The 25,052-nt window shown below is 38.1% G+C and overlaps 1 protein-coding gene across 1 annotated transcript in view; it reads right to left on the reverse strand.

Moving 5' to 3' along the window:
- The window catches only part of LOC115259474 (uncharacterized), a 730,118-nt gene that overhangs the window by 435,579 nt on the left and 269,487 nt on the right, over positions 1-25,052 (reverse strand). The window contains exon 3 of the mRNA XM_029860055.2: positions 24,551-25,045. Coding sequence (XP_029715915.1) covers positions 24,551-24,680 — 130 coding nt within the window. The 5' untranslated portion in view covers positions 24,681-25,045. The remainder of the gene's footprint in view (positions 1-24,550; positions 25,046-25,052) is intronic.

A 25,052-nucleotide genomic window follows, 5' to 3' on the forward strand; every position in this document is an offset into this window, starting at 1 on the left:
CCAGGAACTTTCCTGCAACACTCTGAGACCTCTCATGCGTCCCTGGGCCCCATTGGACTCCTCCTAGGACACCCTCAAACGCCCCTGAGACCTGCTGGCATAAGACTTTGAGACCCCATGTAGCGCCTCTGAGTCCCCTTGGAGCTCCCTGGACGCCGTGAAACCCACTGATACTACCCTGATAACACCTCTGAAACCTCTTGAAACGACCCTGAGACCCACTGAAATGGATGGAAAGGGGTCCTCGGCAAGGTCCGGGACTGGTGGAGACCCCATGTCGGCAGGTCTTTCTATGTACTTACCGATGGGGCCTTGGCCTTCAGGAGGTCAAATCGCGGTGCCCGCGGTATCTTGCAGAGCAGTTGTCAGGCTTACCCTAACAAGTTGGAGCCTTAGAGTAACTGAGCAGGAAACAATTCAATATGCGAAGGATCTATGAATCGGTTGATGGTGCGCAGCATATGACTGCGCCAGTAACCAGCATACGCATTGTTCAAGCCAGAGATTTTCTTGAAGCTAGGTAGTGTTAAAATGCAGTTCCGTTATATGGAATATATACAAGAGAAATGAAGTTATGCTGTACACTCAATGAAAAGCTAAACAAATCGTTCATTCCCGTTTTGTGTCTACATTCCCACAAATACACAAAACATATTTTCACCAACAGCATTTCTGTTCATGCTCTCCATATGTTTTTCTCCACATTCGACTCGATGGTTGCCGCTGACAAACCTCAGCCAAACAACAAATTTGCACTCGGATGAATGTTGTTGTTTTTTTTTCATTCGATTCAGATTGTCTAGTTGTGTGTTTTGGGTATGTAGCAAAAGCAGAAGCAGCAGCATTATTGCAAACAGCAAATCATCCCCTCCATCAGCTTTCCGGGTCCGAACCGGGACTACCCGGAACGAACCCACCCCAACCAATAGTAGCAGCATCCCGATAGTGCGGTGGTGTGCTGGTGGTTAAGTCTCGTGTCTGTGTTGAATAAGATTTTGATTTGCAATCAGCAGAGCCTTGATTTTGAACGATGTTTGGATGCAGTAGACAGCAGACAGCCAGCCAGCCGGTTGTTGGCAATCGTTCCACCAGAAGCACCACATGTCGTTATAGTTGTTTGCATGCTGGCTGGTTTTGCCAACAGCTTTTCTGTATTTTTATCCCACATGGCAGAGAGTAGTGGGGGTACGGACGGAGGAGAGTTGACAGAAAGCCGAATGGGAATATTAGCCTTTTGAAAGTCGATTTGAATGGTTCTCTCAATTGAACAACTAGCAAAGTGGTGTGTCTGCCTTGTGGTTGTTGCAAGTTTGCTGCCGGGTCCCATTGCTGCTGCTTATGCTGCTGTGCTGCTGACAGAGCTTCTGATGTTTGCGATGTTGCTTCCCTCCTCCATGAACACAGCTGTGGGGATATGTTGAATAGTAGATTAAATTAAAATATAGTCTAATTGGTGCTGATTGCAAATTTATTGCATGTGTGCTTGATATGCACCAGATAAAAGGTTCATCTATTTGGATTCTGTTTTTCTGGATAATAACTGAGCAGTTTTTTGGAAATCGTTTCGATGATTCTTTTGGAAATGCCTTCTAAATTTTTTTTGTAAACTCTTTTGGCTTTTTTCTCAAAATTTTGTCACTAATTTTATCGAAATTTCTTCGGTAACTCTTCAGTAGTTAACGACAATTCCTTTGGATACTACTTCATCAAATTCCATTGAAAATTCCTCAAGTTCCTGAGGCGGTATCTTTGACACTATTTCGAAAATTTTACTGTTAAATTTATCAACAATACATTGGAAATTCCTTAAGGAATAACTTTGAAATTTTTTTTCGAAACCTCTTTAGGAAACTATTTGAGAGCGCCTTTGAAAACCTCTAAGGAATTCTTTTTGGAAATTCAGGAATCTTCAAAGAAACAGATGAAGGAATTTGAGAAGGTATAACAGAAAATAATGAAAGTATCATATGAATGTCAGTATGGATTTTCTGCATCAAAAAAAAATCCGAAGCGAAAATTCAGGTTTGAAATGCCGAATCAATTTCCACAACAAATTTCTGATAAATTTCTAAAGGAATTTGCCAACGCTGTTTCCAAAAAAAAATTGACAAAGAAGTTTCTAGAGAAACAAAAAAAAAATGAAAAGGCATTTTCAACAGAAGAAATTTAATTCTCAATTCTCAAATAATTGACAAAGAAATACTGAAATTGGTTAATGATTTCTGAGAGAATTTCCCGCAGAGGAACTCCATAGAAAAGATCTAAAATATTGACACAGAAATCGAAGTTTCAATGAAATAATTGCATGAAGAATTAAACATCAAAGGAGTTGGCGAAGAATTTCAAAAGTCATTGCCAGTAAAATCTTCAAAGAAATTGTTGATGGAGCATGCAAAAGGTTTTCCAAAAGAAACCGTAGACATAATTCCCTAGAAAAAAAAATCCCAAAGAATTCGTCGAAGCAATGCGCAAAGGAATTTCTGAAGAAATTGGTTGAGCACTGCTGATCGAATTGTCAAAGAACGACAAAACTACCAAAAACATTGTCGAAGAATTTCTCAAAGATTTGCCTGAATGGTTCCCAAAAAAAAAAAGGATTTGTAAAATTATCAAATCTGTTTCTAAAGAAATTGCCAAAACCTTTTTAAAATGTGATACGTGTCCAAAGAAATTACCGAGCAATTCATAAAAATGTTAATTCTCAGACGAATAAGAGGTACATTAAATTATAGAATTGCCGTAGAAATATTGGAATTTACTTTCACAGGAGCGAAAACTGCTGAAATAGATCACAACAAAATTCCAGAATAAATCCCGAAAAAATGAAAATAAATAGCCGAAGACATTTTCAAAACAATAACTGATAAACTGTCCAAGAAATTCTTAATTGTGAGAAATATTGTTGAAGAAATATTTTTTTAGAAAATTTATAAATTTATTTTTTCTTGAAAAATATTTCGACGACAATTTATCTTATAATTCGTAAAGAATTTGTTTGACAGTTCATCGGTGAGTATTTTGGAAAAGTTTTCGGTTATTTATTTTCAAATTCAACGGAATTTTCAAACGAATTAATGGGAAAAACTGCACACAACTCACTTAAACTGACAAGTGGCTCAAAGGAACCACTGCCGATAAAAACTCTCAAAGAAAATGTCAGTGACAAATGTCCAAGGACATTGCCAGAAAGAATTGTTGGTGGAGTTTGCAAAAGATATTTCAAAATAAATTTTAGAAAGGATTTTCTAAAGAACTACTGAATGAATTTCCGAATCTATTTGCAAATAAAAAGAAAAAGATGCCCTATTGAACTGCTGAAGACATTTGTAAATGAAATTTTGAAGAAATTGCAAATGCGATACTGAATGGTTTGTCAATGGGTTTTACTAAGAAATTACTGGAATTTCCGAAGGAATTCTCAAAGAACCTGTAGAAAGGAAGTACATTTCAAAGGAATTCCCAAAGAAATTGCCATTTTTTAGAAGAAGTTTCTTAAGAAATTACCGAAGATAACACGAATAAATTGTCTGAAGAATTCTTATAGAGATTATAAAACAAATGTATAACAGAGTTGCCACAGAAATGTTCAAATTAACTACCACAGGAGTCACCACTGGATTGCCGAAAAACATCACTAAAAAATTGAAGATAAAATCCCGAAGAGTTTTGAAGGGGAATAACTGAAAAAAAAATGTCAAAGGAGTTTTAAAAGAATTGTCCAATAACACTAGTTTACAACATTTTTGAACTTAGGTGTTGAAAACGGGAAGGAAAAAATTACATTAGAGCGGAATTTTTTTTTCGATTTTCCATACAAGGTTGATGATTTGAAATCGATTTTTGTTCTATTTTTAAGCAAAGTTGCTCACTTCACACATCTCATTATTCGTATTCAATGCTCCGATTGAGCTGATTTTTTTTACTGTAATTCGCTTACATATGATATGTCAAATAAACGTTGCGAAAGATTTTTTTTTAATTAAAAAAATACATTTATCCATATATTTTTGGAAATTTCGCCAAAATTTAAGGAGATTCTCCCCAAAACTCGCCAATATCTTAAATTTCATCAATCTGACGCAAAACCTGCATTCAGATGACGAATGGTATGATATTCAGCTTTCGATTTATGATTAGGATTCGTCCAGAAATTTCTCCAAGGATTCCATGAAAAAAAAAATCTTTCATGGATTCAATGGGAATTTTCGGAAATTCTTTATTTCTTCCAAAATTTCTTTAAGAAAATTCTCAAAAAAAAAGAATTGTTTTCAGAAAACATGCCCTGAATTCTTTCGAGATTCTTTTCAGTGAATTGCTCAAGAAATTGCTCCATAAATTACTTCGAAAAGTTGAAGATTCATTTCAAACATTTCTACAGAATTTCCCTCGGACGTTTCTCGTAAGTTTTCTTAAAAAATCGTCCTCATAACGTCCTTTACGTTGGGGATTCTTTTGTAAAATCATTCAGGGCTTCCTTCAGGATTTCCTCGAAGTATTCTCAAAAAAAATCTCCAACGAAGGCTTTCATAGATATCCGCAGTTATTCCTCCTTCAGTCATTTTAGAAACGCTTTCCGGAGATTTTTTTACAAAATTTTCTACACATTTCTTTTAAAAATAAACTCCAAAGCTTTTCAAAAAAAAATCTTTCAGGGATTTCTTAAAAAAAACTTCTCGAGCGATGAATCTCAAAATTCTTCCAGAGATTATTTCAGAAAAAAAACGTTTTAAGTTACTTCTAAAGAAAAGTTAGAACTATAAGAGAGTTCTCGAGGATTTCTTAAGACATTTCTGAAGAAATTTCTCCAAGAACTTCTTTGAAAAATCTTTCATATATTCCTTTCCAGATTGCTGCATGCGCACCTTTAAAATGTCTTCCGTGGATTCTTTTGGCAATTTCTCCAGAAATTTTTTAGAAAATTGGCCATAAACTGCTCAAAAAAATCATCAATGAAGCAGGGGATTTTTTTTTTATTACCGTACGGGTTTGGGCCGAAATGTCTCACATTTTCATGATTTTTTTTCCACAGACAGGGTTCATGGACATGTGAATAAAAAACTGAGAAAAATCAGGTTCGCCTATTTTCCCGGAAAACTCGGGTGGAATTTTTTTGTTTCCCTAACACTACTTTCTTTGTCAAACCATAACTCAATAAGGAAGCATCAAAGAAACAACGTTTTTTTTAAAGAAAATTAAAGTAAATTATCTCAGGAATCCAAAAACAGTATATACTGGAAACAGTTGTCCACAAAATCAGCTACAGTTGAGAAAATCCAGAAAAACTATGCTCGAACCCGAGAAAAATTTATTTTTATTTTTTTGAAAAGGTTGGTTTATATGCTTTGTACGCTGAAATTTTTAGAATGCACTTTTTTCTCGTTCCTGAGTTATGGCCAATTTTGTGAAAAATGACCATATATGCCCATATTATGTGATCATTTTTCATAAAATTGGCCATAACTCAGGAACGAAAAAAAGTGCATTCCGCGGGTTCGGGCATAGGTTTTCCGGCTTTTATTTATGAATTTTCTCAACGTGGAAAATTTTGTGGAAAACTGTTTTTCACTCAAATTTTTTTGGTTTTTTGAGAATATTTGCTAGTTCTTAAAAAAATGTTTCTACAATACGAAACAGTTATGATTTTTCGCAGAAAAGGCTTATATGGCCCATTTAGACATTTTTTACAAAATTGGCCGTAACTCAGAAAAGAAAAAAAAAGCATTCCAAAAATTAAAGCAAATTAAGCTTAATAATTTTCTTAAATATTTTTTTTTTGAAAATTTTCCACAAGCTCGGGCAAAGATTTTCCGACTTTTCTTTACAAATTTTCTCAACTGTGGAAAATTTTGTGAAAAGGTTTTTCCAGTTCATATGTTTTTCTTGTAATTCCTGTGCAAATTTGCTTTCATTTTCTTAAAAAAAACAGTGTTCCTATGATATTTCGTTCTAGAGTTATGCTTTTTCAAAGTAAGTAGCGTCAAGGAAAAGCAAAAAATTACCACCTGAGTTTTCCGAGAAAATAGGTTACCCTGATAGGTGACTCTCTATTTTTTTTTGTTATTTGTCCATGAGCCCCACCTGTGGAAAAAAATCATGAATATCTGAGACTCTGGCTTAATTTGTACTATAATAAAAAAAATCGTCAGCTAAATTCAACATACTTTTTTGCTAGGATTTCTTGAAATAATCTTCCGGAGATTACTTTCAACCAGAGTTTAAAATTTTCATTTTCAATGAATGAAATTCAACGTGAATTTTAAAAATTCTCAATTCAGGGAAAAAAATCATTTTGATGAATGAATTTTTTCATTTAGTCATTCATTTTTCTGTCACTGACAATTTTCACTTAGAAATACAACTAGACCGTAACTCCCGAGTATATTTTCAACCACCTCAAAACTTGTGTATATATGCTCTATTCGTCCATTGAGTCGGATTGTGCGTCTGTTAACAGAAATTGGGCATTTTACGACGTGCGAAAAAATATTCGCGACAGAGAATTTAATGCCAAACACGAACGGAAAAATAAAAACGTGAATCTTCACTTTCAATCTTCGATTTTTTTACACTCTGCTTTCAACAAAATACTTCAAAAGATTCCTTCAGAAATTCTTTCAAGGGCCTCAAGACAAAAATTTAAGAATTAATTAAAAAAAAACGCTCTTGAGATTGTTTCGGAATTTCGTGCAGAGATTCTTCCGGAAATTTCTTTAAAAATCCTTTTGACAATCTTTTTAAATCGCTTTCAAAATTGCTCGATGAATTCCTGCAGGGATTCCATCACAAATAACTTCAGCACTTCCTTCATAAAATCGTCCAGAGATTTTTGAAAAAGTACTTCTAGGGTGTCCTTCAGATGTTTCTCTTATTTTTTCAGAAATGTCTCGAACGATTCTCATGGAAAGATGGAAGGTCTTCCATGAATTCCTTCAAGAAATCTTCCGAGGATTTTTTTCTAGAAAATCTTCTATTGATTCCGGATTTGTTTAAAAATTCAACTTAGGGTTTTTTTTTCAAAAATTCTCCCAGAGATTTTAATCTTCAGCCAGTTCAGGATCTTTTTAACTTAAAATTATTTCCCTAATTTGAACGAATTTAGAGCAAAATAATCCTCCTCTCATCTGATCAGAAGCCCTTTTGACATTGCATCATGCCGTGACATAACCATAACGATGAGATTGTGATGATGGCCGTGTTGATGGCAGTGATGATGTATTTCAAATTATTATCAATGATCTATCCACTCCCCTCGTGGGCTCTCCCCTCATTTCCTTCTGCTCTTGGTTGAGGCAGTTCCATCCGACGACTGCTCGTATAATAAAATGCTGCACCAATGACCCCGGCTGCTGCCGGCCGACCGTTAGAGTGACACACTCGTAGAGAAGGGTTGTGGCCAGCCGGCGAAGTTTTCAAATTTATGGTAATTTGTTTTGATTGCGTGTGCAATTAATTTACGAGGTTGATTTGCAAAACAAATGCATGTTCTCTGATGGATGATGAGCACGAGGGTGATGGTGCCATGGCGGACAAACCCATTTAGATTCGCTGTTTTTAATTGCATTTTCCCTAGCACCACATCATCGTACCTAGTTTAAAAGTTAATGAAAGGTGATAAACCGTCAAATCACTCGAGGCTGAATGGATATTGGATGAGGACATTTTCGTTTTTATTCCAAGCCATACAGTGGATGTGCGACATTCGAGACACTGGTACCATTATTGAAATCCAATCAGGCCTAGAAGCTTCAGCACTAATTGGCGAACATGCAAAGCATCTTAAAGTTGTATGTATTACGCACTTCGCAGAATTGGTAAGCAACGCTGATACGGCTGTTCCATTATCGCATAAATCTTAAACGCATAATTTTGTACGTGTTTCAACGGAAGTACGGGCAATACGTACATATCAGGAAATCCAATGAAGCAAAGCAAGAGCAGTGATGTTCAAGCAATTATCCTGGGAAAATGATATAATTGATAACCTAATCGCGGTTTGAGAAACACTGCACTCTCATCAGCACGCACCGCGCACCAAGTGCAGGGAAGCGAACTTTAATTGGACGTCTAGCAGATGTTCGACGGGTTGTCAGGCGCAGAGACCTGACCGGGCGGACCAACCAGCAATGGCCATCAGCCAGCACGGCCAACCGGAGAAATTACGATTACCAGGATGAAAGCGTTCTCTCCACTCGACCCCATCTATCGATTGGCAATAGCTATTGCTGATAGCCACCATGAAGAGGGCGAGACGCAGATTTATCGATTGTTCATTAGCATAAGATTATCGGGCGATCCCGGCCGCGGCCGCTCCGATTCAAACTGGGTGTTTATCGATACGTACACAAAGAGGAAATAAGCTTCAAACCGGATATTTATGTCTATGAAATTGCTTTCGCAGCGATAACGAGCCAGCAGCCAATCCGGAGCTAGCGTCTTCCGAAAATAAAAACTATTATTTTTCTCGTTTCACTTCCGGAAAGTTGGGGAAATCTGGCTCCCTGACGACGAGCAATTTCCAAATCCATTGAAGAAAACCGAAGAAAAAATAACCATCCAATAATACCGATTCGGTATGGTTCGTTTTTCGACCATACAGAAGCTTACACAGAATTATTGCACACAGGGGCATCAGGGACGATTTTACGATCAATTCTCACTATGTCTTCAAAATGAGGGGCCGAGAATCAAAGGGGTGTAACTTAAGCAGTGCTGAAAAATTCATTTCGTCATATCTAAATTCAATCACCTACAGCTCATTTTGGAAGCTGAACCTGAGAATATGATGTATGAAAAACTTGTGCGGCTAGACCAGTTCTGCAAGAAAGTCACGGAAAAAACGATCTTTTTCGAATATTTAAGGTAAATGTCACGGACTACCTTCAAAAAATTCAAATGAAATTCACGGTGAATATCATTTGGCATTTTTCAAAGGTAGTCCGTGACATTTACCCTAAATATTCCAAAAATAGCGGATTTTCCGTGACTTTCTTGCAGAACTGGTCTAGCCGCATAAGTTTTTCATATATCATATTCTCAGGTTCAGCTTCTAAAATGAGCTGTAGGTGATTGAATTTAGGTATGACGAAATGAAATTTTCAGCACTGGGCAGGCCCGGATTTAAGGGGGGGCAATGGGGGCAAGTGCCCCGGGCCCCCCGATTGAGGGGGCCCCCCAAGAATCCCGAAGCACTATATATATTTTGTTCAACGAACTTATTTTTATACAGTTGTCCTAGAGTAGTTGTAATTAGGTTACCAAAAGTATAGAGATTATTTCATAATCTGAAATTTGACTTGAGAATAAATCGAAATCCTAAACTTCATGATTTCTGGTGCACTGGCACTATTTTTAGAATGGATTTACAATTTTTGTGGGATAAAAAATAAAGCGCAAGATTAAATAAATAAATAAAGCGCAAGATATTCTAGAAACACCTATACCTATTAATACTCATTTGGCTCAGTTTGTTGAGGACAGATGTTTTTATGGGAAATATATGATAATTCGGCACCAACATTTCAAAAGGGCGTAACTGCATTTACAACCAATGCCTTCTCACAAAGCTGTGGAGCGTATCCCATCCCTCTCGAGCAATCCACTAGCACAAATAGAAAGATAAAATCCTCCTCTTTCGATTAATGGATATGAATTGCGTGAGATGAATGAAATACGATCCACAGCTCTATAAGAAGCCATTGGTTGCAAAAGCAGTTAAGCCCTTTTGAAATGTTGGTGCCGAATTATTAAAAGAGATATTTAAAAATTCGGATCAATTTTGGAAACCCAGCTTCCTAAAAGTAGCATCTCGGAGCAGTGGGTTTCATCGACGTTTTCGAGAATTTATTGCTACAGTTGCCTCCTAAAGACCTAACTTTTTCCAGTCTAAGTCTTGAAGTACTCGTAAAATATAGCTATGGCAAAAAAACCAGTAAAAATTAAAAAAAAAAGAATTACACAACATTGACAAAAAAATTAATATAAGGTTTATATATTTAAAATCTTGCTTTTGGGGGCCTACTCTAGAAAGTTTGCCCCGGGCCCCCCGAGGCCTAAATCCGACACTGGCACTGGGTGTAAGTGACCATATTGTCGAATTTCAGCTGATCATATAATAAAATTCTTCAGATTTCAAGCTTTCAGGAACTTTTTTCAGATTGTTTCTACGATTATTGGAAAAATTACAATAAATCAGAGAAAATTGGATTGATTTTGAAACTCCATACATTTTGTATGGGATGAAAAATTTGTCAAAAACTTCAAACCTCATTTACTCGAATGTGGTTTTTTGTCACTTACACCTCTTTGCTTCTAACTCCCTCAAATGTATTATGATTATTCTAAAACCTATTCTGATCAACGACTTCGTATGATACACGAAATAACTAATGGTACTGCGGAATAGATAACCTTACTTAGGGGCTGTCCATAAACCACGTGGTCATTTTTTTGGGACTTTCCAAACCACCCACCCCCCCCCCCCCCCGCGTGGTCATTTGTCCATACAAAAAATTTTATTTGTCCATACAAAAAGGTCATTGGCCAAACCCCCCCCCCCCCTCATGACCACGTGGTTTATGGACAGCCCCTTAATGCTATGTCACATTGTTGAAAACAGGACGGCTACACCGCTCTTCCTGCAGGGCCAATAAAACACAGTTTATTAAACCGCTTGCTACAAAGCTAAAAACATTTTATTAACATATTAAATAGTACATTCATATTAAACAACACTTACAACTTCGGTGATTTCTTTTTACATGCATTCCGTCTCATGTTTTCACTACGTCTGATAGGATTGACATTGACAGTAATAAGTTGAACAAATCACACAAAGAAGACACAAACAACTTTCAATAGGTGCACAGGGGTTCGCATGTTGTATTCTAACATTACACACATTATGAGCACATGTTTCTATTTCATACAATCTATTTTGTATGCTCTTCGAATCCTAGAAAATATGTTTGAATTAAAGGATTCCCTTTAAAAAAGTCAGCCACAAATCCTTTGGACGTTTCTCTGGTAACTTCTTCACGAATTCTTTTGATGTTCACTTTTGAAATTTCTTCAGCGAATCCTTTGCAAAATATAAATTGCTAAATTCTGCTGAAAAAAAAACCTGCAGCCATTTGCTTGGAGTTTTATGACACTTTCAATTGTCAAATTCTTTGGAAAAACTTCCATAACAAAGTTCTCAGCTGATTTCCACGAATAATTTCATCAATTTCTACAGGAGCAACTATGGTAACATTTTCAAAATGTCTTATCCAATGTCTGCAATATATGTGGTTCTTAATGGTTTATAGAATAATCCAAAATCGGAATTTCAACCTAAAACTTTTTAACTCTTTTGATACTTGGTCCTTATTTTTCAGGTGAGCTGTCATTTGTATTGATTAAACTGTTATTTTATCCACGGAAATTATATTTTTTCAGTTTATTTGACTATCAAATCTAATATAGTAGAAGGCACAAATGGGGAAAAATAGCTCAATAAAAACATATTTTTGGCTTAACAACCCCCCTTTTAGAATACAAGTGGTTGATTCTCAATCATTTTCCATCGAATTTAAAAAAAAAATGCATCAATCATTCACCTGTTTCTACTAGTTTTGAAAACCGGAGTCTTTACGAAAGCGGCCAAGGTTTTGGAATTATTCCGCAGGGTTACCTTCTTATCGCTTATGGTAGCCACAATTTAATGCTAGCTAAAAATTTACACGCACTATATCAATCTTCATGATTTTCCAAAACAAGAACTCTTTAGAGATTCGAAAAGTCTAAAAATGTCTTCTAAGACATTTCGCGATTTTTCGTACATATTTTCCATCATAAATAATTCTTCGGGAACCTGTTTCCCCTGAGAAGATGCCAGTTCGTGATTATTTTCTGACTCCTGTTTTTCGACACATCAATCCTTATAATTTGGCAAAATAGGAACTCTGAAAAACTTTCCGGGACTTGTTGGTCATATTTTCCACTACCAGTGACCAGTTCGAGATTTTGTTTTAACTCTGTCTTGCGGCAAATCTCACGAGATTGTGGTTGGTAAAACTTAGAGATTCCTCCCAAGAGCAGTATTGAAATAACAGAAGTAGTTCCTTCGGGGATTCCTCCAAAAATGTTTGTTTCTGGGGCCATCTAATTTGATTTCGCTTGATTATCTTTCAGAATTTTCAAAATGTATGTTTGTAAGGATTTCTCAGGGAGTTTATGTTGGAGTTACTTTATGTAATCTTATGGAATTTTACTAAGTGATGTACCTCTAGAAATACTTTCACGATTGTTCGACGGGATTTTTCTATGTATTCACTTGATATTTCTCTAGAATTACTTTTTCCTTTCCCCTAGGGGTTGTTTCTTATATTCCTCCAAGAACGGTTCTGAGATTTCTCCAGGAATTGCCTCTATGATCATCCCAGGTGCCTATTTTTGAGTTGCTTCTGGAATTTCTACGAAGATCTACTAGGTATTATTTATTTATTTTTTTCAAAGAGTTGATTCTGAGTTTTACTTTCTGAAACTGCTCCAGTAGTTCCTTCTAAGTTCCGTCCAGATGTTCCTTTTTATATTTCTACAAGAGTTTCGAGAGTTTCTTTAGATGATCCATGATAATTGTTCCAGTATTTTTGTTTTTTTTTTATATTCGAAAATCCCTTTGAAATATTTTCATTTCGTTTCTCGTTTCTTCCTGGGAGTTTCTCAAATGAAATTCTGAAATTCCATTAGAATTTCTTTCTGCGATTCTCGAAGAGTTTATTGTGGTAGTCTTCCAAGAAATCCTTCTTGAATTCATCCATGGATTTCTCCAGAAGTTCATTTTCGGGTACCTCCCGAGGACGAGGTTTCCTACCAAAGTTTATTCTGAGATTCCAGCAGGCGTTCTTTTTATTCTTGCCGTTATACTTGGATTTCTGCAAATACTTCAAAATCGTCTTAGGAATTTCTCCAAGATTTTCTACTAGGTTTCCCTCAAAAGTTCCTTTCGAGAATCTTGGACGAGCCCATTCCTTCAATTCTCCAGGAGTTTGATCTGGTAATCTATAGATGCTCTCCGACAAATCTCTAGATCAAATTCCCCGAAGGGAACCAAGCTCCCTGAGTTCCTCTTATAATAGTCAATAACTCCAAGAAATCATGAAAATTATTTTGAGTTTTTGATGTACAAAATTATCAAGATTGATAGTTCCATCAGAAATCCCTTCACAAATTCATCCCTTATGAAATATGTCTAGAGATTTCTTGGCGCAAGCTGGTCAATGATCAGTAATTGTCCTCAGATTCAGCTCATCCTGAATTCGCCAGTCAGCCAGATATAAAAAAAACGAGGCCGATGTATTCCTCCTGCCAGCAAGCCGATATATCCTCAGTTATGTTTTGTCCCAAAACCAACATAGTTCAATGCAAACAGAAGAGCCATATCGTAACAATCTGCGAGCTAGATTCTCAGATCCTCACTCAACTTTTGCTTCTTTGACCTATCTGTAGCTCCACCGATGTTGTTTTACTTCTACGAGTAACTTTCTTATTCGCAAGTTGTAGACAGACAAGCAGTTTCACGAGATCACCCACCGTTCAATCGAAATCGGAAGGCATGGCTAGTGTTCCTCGTACGACCGTAATGTGTAACATTGTGCGATTGCAGCTGATTCTGGAAGACAAGGCCTACAAAACCGTCGAAAAACGTTTGAAACAACTCCGAGTACCGCACAACGATAGCAGCCCACTTTGTTTGTGGATACTGGCGAGAATGCCACAGTCAGCGTTTGCTATCTCCAGTTTGGCTACAAGGGATCCGCAGCCTGCTCTATAGTCATAACCAAAAGTCGAGTTGCTCCGCTTTAGAGATTTATATTACGTCGATACGTCGATACCACGACTGGATTCCTAAGCTACTGTAGATTTGGCACTTGGTTATCGCATAATTGTCGAAGGTACCGGTCAGATCCTAGAGCTCTAAAGCACTTGTATAACAGGATTAGCGAAATAATTAAAACTTGCGAAACGCATGAATGGCCGGCCATAGGCCAAGCAAGCTAAATGCTGCCGATGATGCCAACAAGTGACCAGAATTGACATCTAAAGACATATAGTTTTAAGGTATTTTTTTTCTGGTGCTCTGAAGAGGTATGGCTAAATGCCAACCACGAGAATTCGACCGATAATTATCATTATATCATTATAATGAACTTCGTTCGCCTTGGCGGTTTCTCGATATGGGAGAGAATAGGCAGAGTTGTTGCAAACGTCCACCAATTCACCGATAACTGACGCCCACATGTGTCGAGAAAAGCTGAAGCGTACAGTCCATTTGCAACGAAACAGTTACTGCTGGCTGAGCATTCTTTGATTCAAGTTTGCCAATTGTTATCCTACCCAGACGAGATAGCGTCAAAAAATTCACATCAACATCCGAACAGAACTATTCTGGAAGCTGTGTTTATGTATATTCTAAAGGTGTATGAATTAAAGTGGGCATGAAAAGAGGGAATATTTTACATAAATGAAGTCAGGTCCTTGATGAGGGGATTTGGGCATTTCGAAATGATTATGATGATTTCAAGAGCATCTTCATAAAATTACGGAGGTTTCAGGGGCGCTTTGATGCGTTTTAGGTCAGAGTCGTATCAGGGTGATTTCAGGAACACCCTTCAATCAGAGGGGTTTCCGGGGAGTTTCAGTGGAATTTTGGAGGTGTCAGGGGTTTTTTAGGGCATAACAGGGGCGTTTCAAGGGGTTTCAAGGGTTTTAGAGAAGAGGTCTCTGAAAATCCTCTGAAGCTTTGTAACGTTGTTGACAATCCCCTAAAACCCCCTCACACCACATGTCCCGAGATTCTCCTAAATCCTGAATACTTCCTGAAATGCCCTCAAAGTCGTCGTAAAACCCCCTCGCATTCCACGTAACGAAACTTGAGATCCTCTGAAACCTTTAACTACGCTTGCGTAACATGTTTGAGACCTGCCAAAAATGCTCTGGAACTTCGTGAAATATCTCCGAAGTCCTGACAAAACCCCTGCAGATCGTATGAAATGCAACGGAGACCCCATGAAACCCTATAAAACGCCTCCGTTATGCCTCAGATATCCACCAAAGACTAGTGTATCGAAATCCTGGATAAGGCAGATCCGCAACATTTAGAATATCCAGGCGATGCGTTGGTTTGTTTGTTCATGGCCACGATCATATGACAAAATACTCCGGAACGTTCTGACTAGATTCAAGAACATCGTGGGCCATCGCAGATCCTGGCTAACTAATATTGGAAGCACTGGATGTCAGACTATTCGCCTAAGATCCAAATAGCTTCAGCGACACAAACCGATTGCTTTCAGATGTGTTGTAAGCTTCCCAGATTTGCAGATGCCACGTAACTGCTTGGTCGAAAGATTGGCGTAAAAGTCAGCACTGATGGACAAGTCCAGTCTGTGACAGTGATGATAGCGAGCTGCACCTACGATCTCTATTTGAAGATCTAGGTCCAATTAACAAATACAAAAAGGTTTAAAATTCTACAAACTACGTTTTTGTGTATATTCTGAATGGAGAATACTAATTATGGAAGAACGATTTATCCAAAGTTCAACATTATTACTATTTCTTTTTTAATTTTGTGTCTGTTGCCAAAAGCATATCACGTATTCCGTTAGGCCACAAGACTTCCCAGACCATTGCCAGTGGACACAAAGAATTGAGAGGCGACGGCCGGCGGTGGCATCAGTACTGGAAATAAAAACTTTTGCGCCCAAAATCTAAAAACAAATTGTTCAATAGTTTCGCTTTGATTGCTTATTTTGAGGATGTTGCTATTAGTTTTTCTTCTTTCCTCGATAGCGCTGTTTCGCGTTGCTGCCAGCTCCAATAAACGCGTTGAAATGAGATAAGCGCTCCGCCTTCTTTCGTATGTGGGACGGTAAGGGCGAGCGGGGTAAAATGAGACCCGAATGGGAAATCTCGAATCCCTAACGCTTTCAATTTAATTTAATTCACACCCGTAAAAGCAAGCCGCATTCTTAACTTGATTTACCGTCTGAAGTTACTACGCCAGGCGAGCTACACTCACACAAGGAAGCAATGTAGCTAATAACTACTTCGGGACTAACAGGCATCTTGTTGCTTGCGAAAGTGAATGACGTCTGCTACGTCTGATTGCAGATCAATGTGATGATGCAATTACTCGCCTTCGCCTAGAGCGGGGCCATTCCCAATCAGAATCGTTCAATTCTGATTGGAAATCGTTCAATTCTGATTAGAAAAGACCCCGCTCCAGTGTCAAAATGCTCGGACCGCGATGAATTGGTGTATAGAATGTCGTTTGCTTGGTGTGCTTCACAAATACTTTGAAGATGATGCGGCATAGTTCGCGGGTTGCTGATTTGAAGGTGTTATATTATAGATACCGTGCAACAAAAGTGGCAGGAAGAGATACGGCATTTTCAACCAGTTTCTGGTTCTAGCAATGACTTTGAACATATGGCTATTGGATATACATGTGCTATATGTAAAGAAGAAGAAAAAAGTGGATAGCAATATGGAAATAGGAGGAAACGAACCGGGGATTGAACCAAGGATCTTCAACACACCAATTTAAAGCAGTGGCCATCAAACAACAAGCTCATTTTTAGGATAACATTGGAACTTATAGTTTTCATCAAAAATGCATTTCACACAACTTCCTTCCAAGTTTTTGTTTTCAGACAGTCTTTGCGCGCAAAGAAATGGCAACAAAGTCAGAAGTCTGACAGCCTGGTAATATGTGTTCCACTGGAGGCGGCTGCAACGGCAATGCCAATGGCACCGGCTCGCTGTATATTTATGTTTCGGCTGGTGAAGGAGATCAGCTGGAGTCGTTGCTCAAATTATCCCCATATGAAAACGGTTGTGCAAAATGGGGATTGGAGTTCCTGGAAACGGAACATTTTATCAGTCCGAAAACAGCCTCGCCTGATGCCCGGTATTAGCTGTACTGCGGTCGCGTCTCACGTATAAGGTACAGGGTGTCTGCTGTTGTGAGACGGCACAAACAATTCCCGTCAAAGGCAATTGGAATCTGTTTCTCTTTGAAACGAGTTCAGAACAAACAACTTTTGCGGAAAGTTTAATCCACTTTTGACGTTGCGAGATAGAAGCATCTATGCTTATAAATAGTCGTTTGTTCTTCAATCGGGAAAACAGTGAGAAGTCTGGAAAGATGGATTATGCAATGGAAAGAATTGAGGGTGACAGTATCTTTGCTTTCTTAACATGTTATCTTTTCGTTGAAGGACAAGAAAAAAGTGGATACGAGTGGAGCCCTCATGCAGAGCAACTTTTGTGCAGGGAATAGACAAAATGATCGGGAGTGGCAAAATTTTCACTTTTCGAGTAATGGTCAACTAACGGTAATTTTTCGAAAAGTGCAGCAAAAAATTTCAATGTTTTACTGTAAGTTGGTCAACTAGTTGTCTATGAATGGTCCCAATTTTTGAAAGATCAGACTATTCTACATGAAATTAGAAATATTCGAGAAAAATACATAACTACCAGACAGCAAACTTTGGAAAGCCGGATTCAATGCAATGAAATTTGGAGCGTTTAGGGCTTATATGATGAGCTTTTAAAAACGTTTGACTCAACATTTTTAACACGAAAAAATTGTAGTAATGCGATTATTTGTCTAATGAAACACCAAATCCTGCAGAAATCCTTTCAGAGATTTTTGCCTAATTACTATAGATATATCATTGATTCAGGCAAGAATTCCTCCAGAGATTCCTGTAGGAATTCAGACAAAGATTCCTTCGGGATTTCCTCCAGATATTTCACGATGGTTTAACCTAGAAATTTATCTGGCATTTCATCTGAGGATAACTCCAATTATTTCTCCCCGGATTCATTAAGCAATATCTTCAAAAACATGTCCTACGGAAATTTCTTCAGAAATATGTCAAGAGTTTTTTTAGAAATTTTTGCAGGCACTTATCCATGCGTTTCTTTAGGTGTTCTGGATTTTTGCTCCAGAAATTTTACCACAGATTTTTTAGGAATATACTTTGAAAAGCCCCCAAAAATTTTATGGAATGATTTCTTTAGGAATTTACCTATACACTTCTCAATATGTTTTATTAATTCCTCCGGGGATTCCCTCAAGAATTCTCCTGCGATTTCTTTGAATATTCCTCCAGAGATTCATACGAAAGTACTTTCTACTTACGAGGATTTTACAAAAGATGTCTCTACCAAAAACCATTGCACCCGAATATGAAGTGTACGCATAGGTTCATAGAATGAGAGACTCATGCTGAATTCCTGCTGGGATCCTTTCTGAAATTTTGATATTTTTTTCTCCAAAGTCTTCTCAAGAATTTCAGGAATTTCTTCAGCAAAGAGTTTTTCAAAGTCATTTCACCGAAACAATCAACAACTCTGAAACATAAAACTCAACGGAGACAAAAACCCCACAAAGTTATTCCTAGCAGTTTTTAAGAAATCTTAACTTTTTGTTTAGAAGTCCGACAAGGATTAACATTAGAAAATATTTTCAGAGTTTTTTCAAGAATTATTCAAGAAATTCCTTCAGTAATTCCTGTAGAAATTCCTTAATGGATTTTGTTTCGGAAAAATCTCCAGAGATGTCTTTGAAGATCTCTGTAGAAGTAGTTCATATATTATTCCGGCATTTCAAGAAGTTGTTCCAAAAATTTCTGAAGATTTTTTTAAAGAATCTCTGAAGGAATGTCTATTAAATCACAAGAGAAATGTATCAAGAAATCTTTTGAAAACTACCGTTGGGAGTTCCCCGAGGATTCTTCAGGAGTCCTCCAAGAATTACTCCAGGAGTTCCCTGAAAACTTCTCCAGGTAATTTTACCTAGATTACCTCCAGAAATTTTCCCTGGGATTCCTACAGAAATTTTCTCAGGAATTACTCCAGGAGTCCTCCTGCGGTTCCTCTAGAAATTCCTCCAGGGATTCCTTCAGAGATTCCTTCAGGAATACCCCCAGCGATTCCTTCACGAATCCATCCATGTATTCCACCATGGGTAAATCCAGAAATTCATTCAGATATTTCTCCAGGTATTCCCCCAGGGCTCCTTCAGGAATTCATCCAGGGTTTCCTCCAGGAACTACTCAAGTGACTTTTCTAAAAGTTAATACAGGAAATCTTCAGGGATTATTCCTGGAATTGCTCCAAAGAAATTCTCCGGGTTATTTCTCAAGAAAGTCCTTCACAAATCCTCTAGGAATTGTTCCCGAAGATTCCTTCGGGATTTCCATCAGAAATTTCACGATGTTTTGCTCTAGAAATTTATCCGGCATTTCATCTGAGAATAACTCCAATTATTTCTCCACGGATTTTTAAGCAATCTCTTCAAAACGACGTCCTACGGAAATTTTTTTAGAAATATCTCAAGAGTTTTTTAGGAATATTTGCAGGCACTTATCCATGCGTTACTTTAGGTATTCTAGATTTTTTTTAGAAATTTAGCCACAGATTTTTTTAAGACTACTTTGAAAAGCCACTCAAAAATTTTAATAAAGGATTTCTTTAGGAATTTACCCATACACTCCTCAATATGTTTTAGTGACTCCACCAAAGATTTGTCGAAAAGCTTCTCCAGGAAGCTATATGGAACTCCTCCCGGGATTCCCTCAAGAATTCATTTGCGATTTCTTTGGATATTCCTCCAGAGATTCATACAAAAGTAGCTCCTACAAGTGTTTTACTGAAGACTTCTTCTCTACCAAATAGTTTTGCTGAAGTTTGCGCATAGGTTCATATAATCAGAGATTCATGCTGAAGTGCCGGAAATTCTTGCTGGGATTCCTTCTAAAATTCGTTAGAAAAGATATTTTTATTTACAGAGTCATTTTCAGAATTATAGGAATTTCTTCAGCAAGGAGTTTTTCAAAAGTCATTCCACCAAAAAAAAAACCATATTTCTGGAACATGAAACTCAACGGTTACCAAAACCCCATGCAGTTATTCCAAAGAGTTTTTTCAGAAATTCTTCTTACTTTTTATTAAATCCGACAGGGATCAATTCGAAAATTCTTTTCAGAGTTTTTCCAAGAATTATTTGAGAAATTATATCAGTTATTTTTTTTAGAAATTCCTAAAATTATTTTGTTTTAGAAATTTTGCTTGCGATTTCATCCGAAATATCTCCAGAGTTGTCCGTAGGGATCTCTGTAGAATAAGTACAGATATTATTGCGGGATTTCAATAAGTTTTTCCAGAAATTGTACAAAACATCTGAAGAATTCTATAAAAAAATCTCTGAAGGTATGTCTCAAGAAATCTATTAAAAACTACCTTTAGAAATTCCTAGACGAAAATCTTGAAAAAAAAATTGAAATAGTTCCTGGACATAAATTTCTGAAGCAATTCCTGAAGTTATCTAGTGAGCAATCACTGCATAAGAATAATACCTAGGAAATTCCTCAGGAATTCCTCCGGGAGTTCCCCGAGGATTCCTCAGGAGTCCCCCAAGAATTTATCCAGGAGTTCCCTGATTACCTCCAGAAATTTCTCCTGGGATTCCTCCAGGAATTTTCCCAGGTAATACTCCAGGAATTTCTCAAGCGAATCCTCCAGGAATATCCCCGGCGATTCCTTCAAGAATTCTTCGATGGATTCCTCTATGAACTTATCCAGGAAAGCATTCAGGTATTCCTCCAGGAATTCCTCCAGAGCTCCTTAAGGAAGTCATCCAGGAATTCTCCAACAACAACTCCAGGAATTTTTTCAGGAATTTCTTAAACAATTTCCAGCAACTCCTCCACGAATTCTTCCAGGGATTATTCCAGGAATTCCTCCAAGGAATTTCTCTGGGTAATTTTCCCGGGTTATTTCTCTAGAAATTCCTCCAGGACTTTCTCCAGGAATAACTACTAACTCATCTAGGAATTCATCAAGTTATTCCTTTAGAAATTACTCCACGATGTCCTCCAGAAATACTTACAGGGGTTTTTCCAGAAATTCCTCCACAAATTCACCCTGGAATTCCTCCAGCAATTCCAACGGGGGTTCATTCTGAAATTCTTCCAGGAATTCCATCAGTCACTCCTCAAGGAATTCTTCCAGGGATTTCTCCAGGAATTCCCCATGAATTTTTCTTGGATAAACTGAACAATATACTCCAGGATATATCCAGAAGTTCTTCCATCAAATACTTCGTTAATTACTCCGGGAATTCCTCCAGGAATTCTTGCAGGAATTTCTCTAAGAATTACTTTTCGAATTCCTCCTGGAATAGCTACAGGAATTCCTCTAGGAATTTTTCCCGGAATTTTTGCAGAAATTCCTCAGGGAATTCCTCCAGGAATTCCTCTAGAAGTTTCTCCGGTAATTCCTCTAGAAATTCCTCCAGAATTCACATATTACTACATGAATTCTTCCAGAAAGTACTCCAGGTATTCCTCCAGGATTTCCTCCAGGAATTTCTTCAAGAAATTCTTGAATAAATTCCTGGAAGTATTCCTGTAGGAAATCTTGGAGGGTTTTCTGAAAGAATTCTTGGAGGAATTCCTGGGTGATTCCTGTAGGCATTTCTGGAGGAATTTTTAAAGGATTTCCTGTAATAATTTCTGAAGATATTTATTTAAAATCCCTAGAGGTATTCCTAGAGGAGTTCATAAAGGAATCCCTGGTAAAATTTCTGGAGGGATTCTTGGATGATTTTTTGAAAGAATTATTGGAGCAGATCTAGAAGAAATTTACATTAGAGTTCCTGTTGTAAATTTTGAAAAAAAAACCTGGAGAAATTCCTGGACGGGTTTTTGGAGAAATTCTTAGCAGAAGTTTTGGAGGAATATCTGGAGAAATTCTTGGAGAAAATCCGGGTGGGATTCTTGGAGGAATTCTTAGAAAAAGTCTCTGAGCAGTACCTGAAGAAATACCTGAAGGAGTTTTCGAAGGAGTTCCTGGAATTGTCCCAGGAATATTTTCTTGAGGCATTTCTGGAGGTTTCCTGAAGAATCTTGAGGGTATTCATGAAGGTGTTTCTGGAGAATATTTTTGGATGAATTCTTGAAGCAATTTCTTAAAAAAGCCCCCAGAGGTATTTTTGGCAAAATTTATGAAGAGATTCTTAGAAGATTCCAGCCAGATGGCTTGGAGGAATACCTCAATGAATTATAGGAGAAATTCTTTGACGAATTATTGATGGAATTCCTGGAGTAATTCCTGGGGAAATTCCTGGGGAAATTCCTGAAGATATTTTAAAAGGATTTCCTGGATGAATTGCTGGAGGACTTGCTGAAGGAATTTCCGGAGCAATTTCTGGAAGATTTCCTTGTGAAAATCCAGAAAAGAATTTATTAGGCAATTGCTGAAGGAGTTCCTGGAGGAATTTCGGGAGAAACTTAGGCTTAATTCTTTAAGAAATTTTTGGGGGAATTTCTGAGCTATTCCCTGAAGAAACTCTCGGACGAATTCTTAGGGTAACCCCAGGAGTATTTTCTTGAGGAGTTTTATGAAAATTTCTTGAAGGATCCTGGGGAATATGTGGAGGAATTTCTGGAGGAATTCTTGACATTTTTTTTAATCCCTGGGGGAATTCCTGAAGATGCTCCTGGAGGATTTCCTGAAGTAATTTCTGTGGGAATTCTTTGAAAAATTTCTTTACGAATTCCTGGAGAAATTCTTGGAGGAATTCTTGGAGCAATTCTCGGAGGATTTCTTGGAGAAATTCCTGGAGCTATTCTTGGAAAAATTCCTCGAGGGATTCTTGAAAGAATTTCTCGCAGAATTCTTAAAGGAACTCCTGGAAGAGATTTTGAGGATTTTTTTTTCAAAAATTCGAGGAATTATTGACAGAAATTCTTGGAGGAACTACACCGATACCGATTCCAGAATAGTTTGGATGACCTAGATCACCAAGTGAATGTTGTTAAATTATCAGAATTGCACTCAGAGGTTCTAAGAGCAGCATAGATTTGTAATCCGTGAGCATTTGCTACAATAAAAATATCCTAAGAATAACATTTTTACAGATCTAGCGACCCATGCTTAAAAATACATTGGGACCATTTGTATGCCAGTGGACACCTAAATAGCAACACAAAGAGATACTCGTAATATATATATTTTTTTTTTTACTAGTTTATTTATTTGGTATGCTCAGGCGTGTGTTACACTTTACGGAGCCGATTCTTCTATTTTTTGTTATACAATAATATAAAAAAAAATAAAACGAAAAAAACAACTAATTATGATAAAACACTATTTCATCCACCGGGGTATTGGTTACGATGGCTATCCTCTGCTTATCCTCTTCGATTGTCGATTGTCGTTCTTTTTCATCTGAGATCCATTCGTAGGTTGGAATCCGCACCCTACACTTGTTAGGAGAAGAATCGGGTACGATGATGAGGCTATCGTCGCTTTCGCTCATCGACGGGTTAATCTTCTTCTTGTGGGTCTGGCTGTCCGCAACGTCCGAATCTGGATCCGTATCGGACGACCGTTGTCGCTTAGCATCGATCTTTTTGCTGGTGTGAGAATCCGTATTGACCGCTGCTGCTGCTGCTGCTGCTGCTACTGCTGCGAAAGATGCGCCTTTGTCTTCTTCTTTTCGGTCAGCAGTCTCAAGCACTGCCGTCGGCTGCTGTAAAGTGCTAATATGTAAAGTGCTATGCTGCCAAATATTGTACATCTATCAATTGGTTCAACCCAGTAGTGTAGGTATACCACTTCCACTAGCTGTCAGTGTACCAGTAGAGTCCCCATTGTTCGGTTCGGAAACATATAATGAACACGAACCACGGAAACCACACTTGACAATCGGCTCATAAAATAAACGTTTGATGAGAATATTCGAGGTCTATTTTACAATGTCACCACGCCCTCTCTCCACCATCATAGAGGACTGCACAATTGTGATATTGATGCTATCATGCTACTAAACATGACCGACCATTCTCTCCCACACTTCCTCGACGAGGTCCACAAAGCCCCAAAATCGGAGCCCCGTTGCGGTTTTCGGTCCATCAGTTTGCAATTCGATTTCGCGCGGAGTGGTCACCAAAATAACTATTTAGTGCAAGCATGGGATGGGAAGAAAAAATGAGAATCACAGTTATCGCTAGGAAAAAAAGTCCGACCACAAACCAGTTGAAACCCACGAATCAATTTTAAAATTGCGGAAACTGATGACTATTTGCTCGATTGGTCACACCACCATTAGGGCAACCACCGCGTCCCCGACAATTATTTCAACAGATTTTGATCCAATAATGTTTAGATACCCTCAACATTGATAACGTTGAAAATGTTTTTGATTTTCTTCACCATGAGTGTGACATTTCACAGCACTGCTCCTGGTCACCCCAATCAGCCCACCCAGTTCCATAGCCCGAAAATAATTGGAAAAGTTGATTAGGGCCTGTCCATAAACTACGTAGACTCTTAGGGGGGGACGGGGGGGTCTGGCCAAAGTCTACGCTCCATACAAATTTCGAAAATTTTGTATGAACAAAAGTCTACGAGGGGGGAGGGGGGTGTCTGAGATGGCCGAAAAAAGTCTACGTAGTTTATGGACAGCGCCTTACACATCCCTTGCACTTACCGAAGTTTGCAGCAATCTGCAGCAGTATCCCGACGCTGATGAGCCTCTGCAGAAGGCTACTTCCGCCGGTCGTCACATGGTCGAACCAACACCCACCACTGCTCCCCGTATGCTGCCGTCGTTGCAACATGTTTATGTTTCCCAAAACACACACTCTCTCGTTAAATTTGATTTCACTAAATATTCTCACGTCGCGTCGTCGTCCACTGCACTGCACTTCACTGGCTCGTTGAATCACTCCTTATGCCCACAGTCAGTTCACACCCTGTTCACACTTTTCCCATAACGATTATGCGGAGGGAAGGACGACCGTGCCCGAAATCTTGTTCACCACCGCCACCGCCGCCGCCGTTCCACGTCTCGAGAGATTGACTTGTTTCCACATTAATTTTTAATTGCCCACTTGAGCTCAGCTGGCGGCGTTCCTGGTTCGAGCATTACCACTGCGGCGTTGTTGATGCTGGAGAATCTTCGAATATCGCCGCCGTCGTTTTCCTGTAAA

This window comes from Aedes albopictus, chromosome 1 (genome assembly GCF_035046485.1).
Source record: "Aedes albopictus strain Foshan chromosome 1, AalbF5, whole genome shotgun sequence".
In the NCBI taxonomy this organism is placed as follows: domain Eukaryota; kingdom Metazoa; phylum Arthropoda; class Insecta; order Diptera; family Culicidae; genus Aedes; species Aedes albopictus.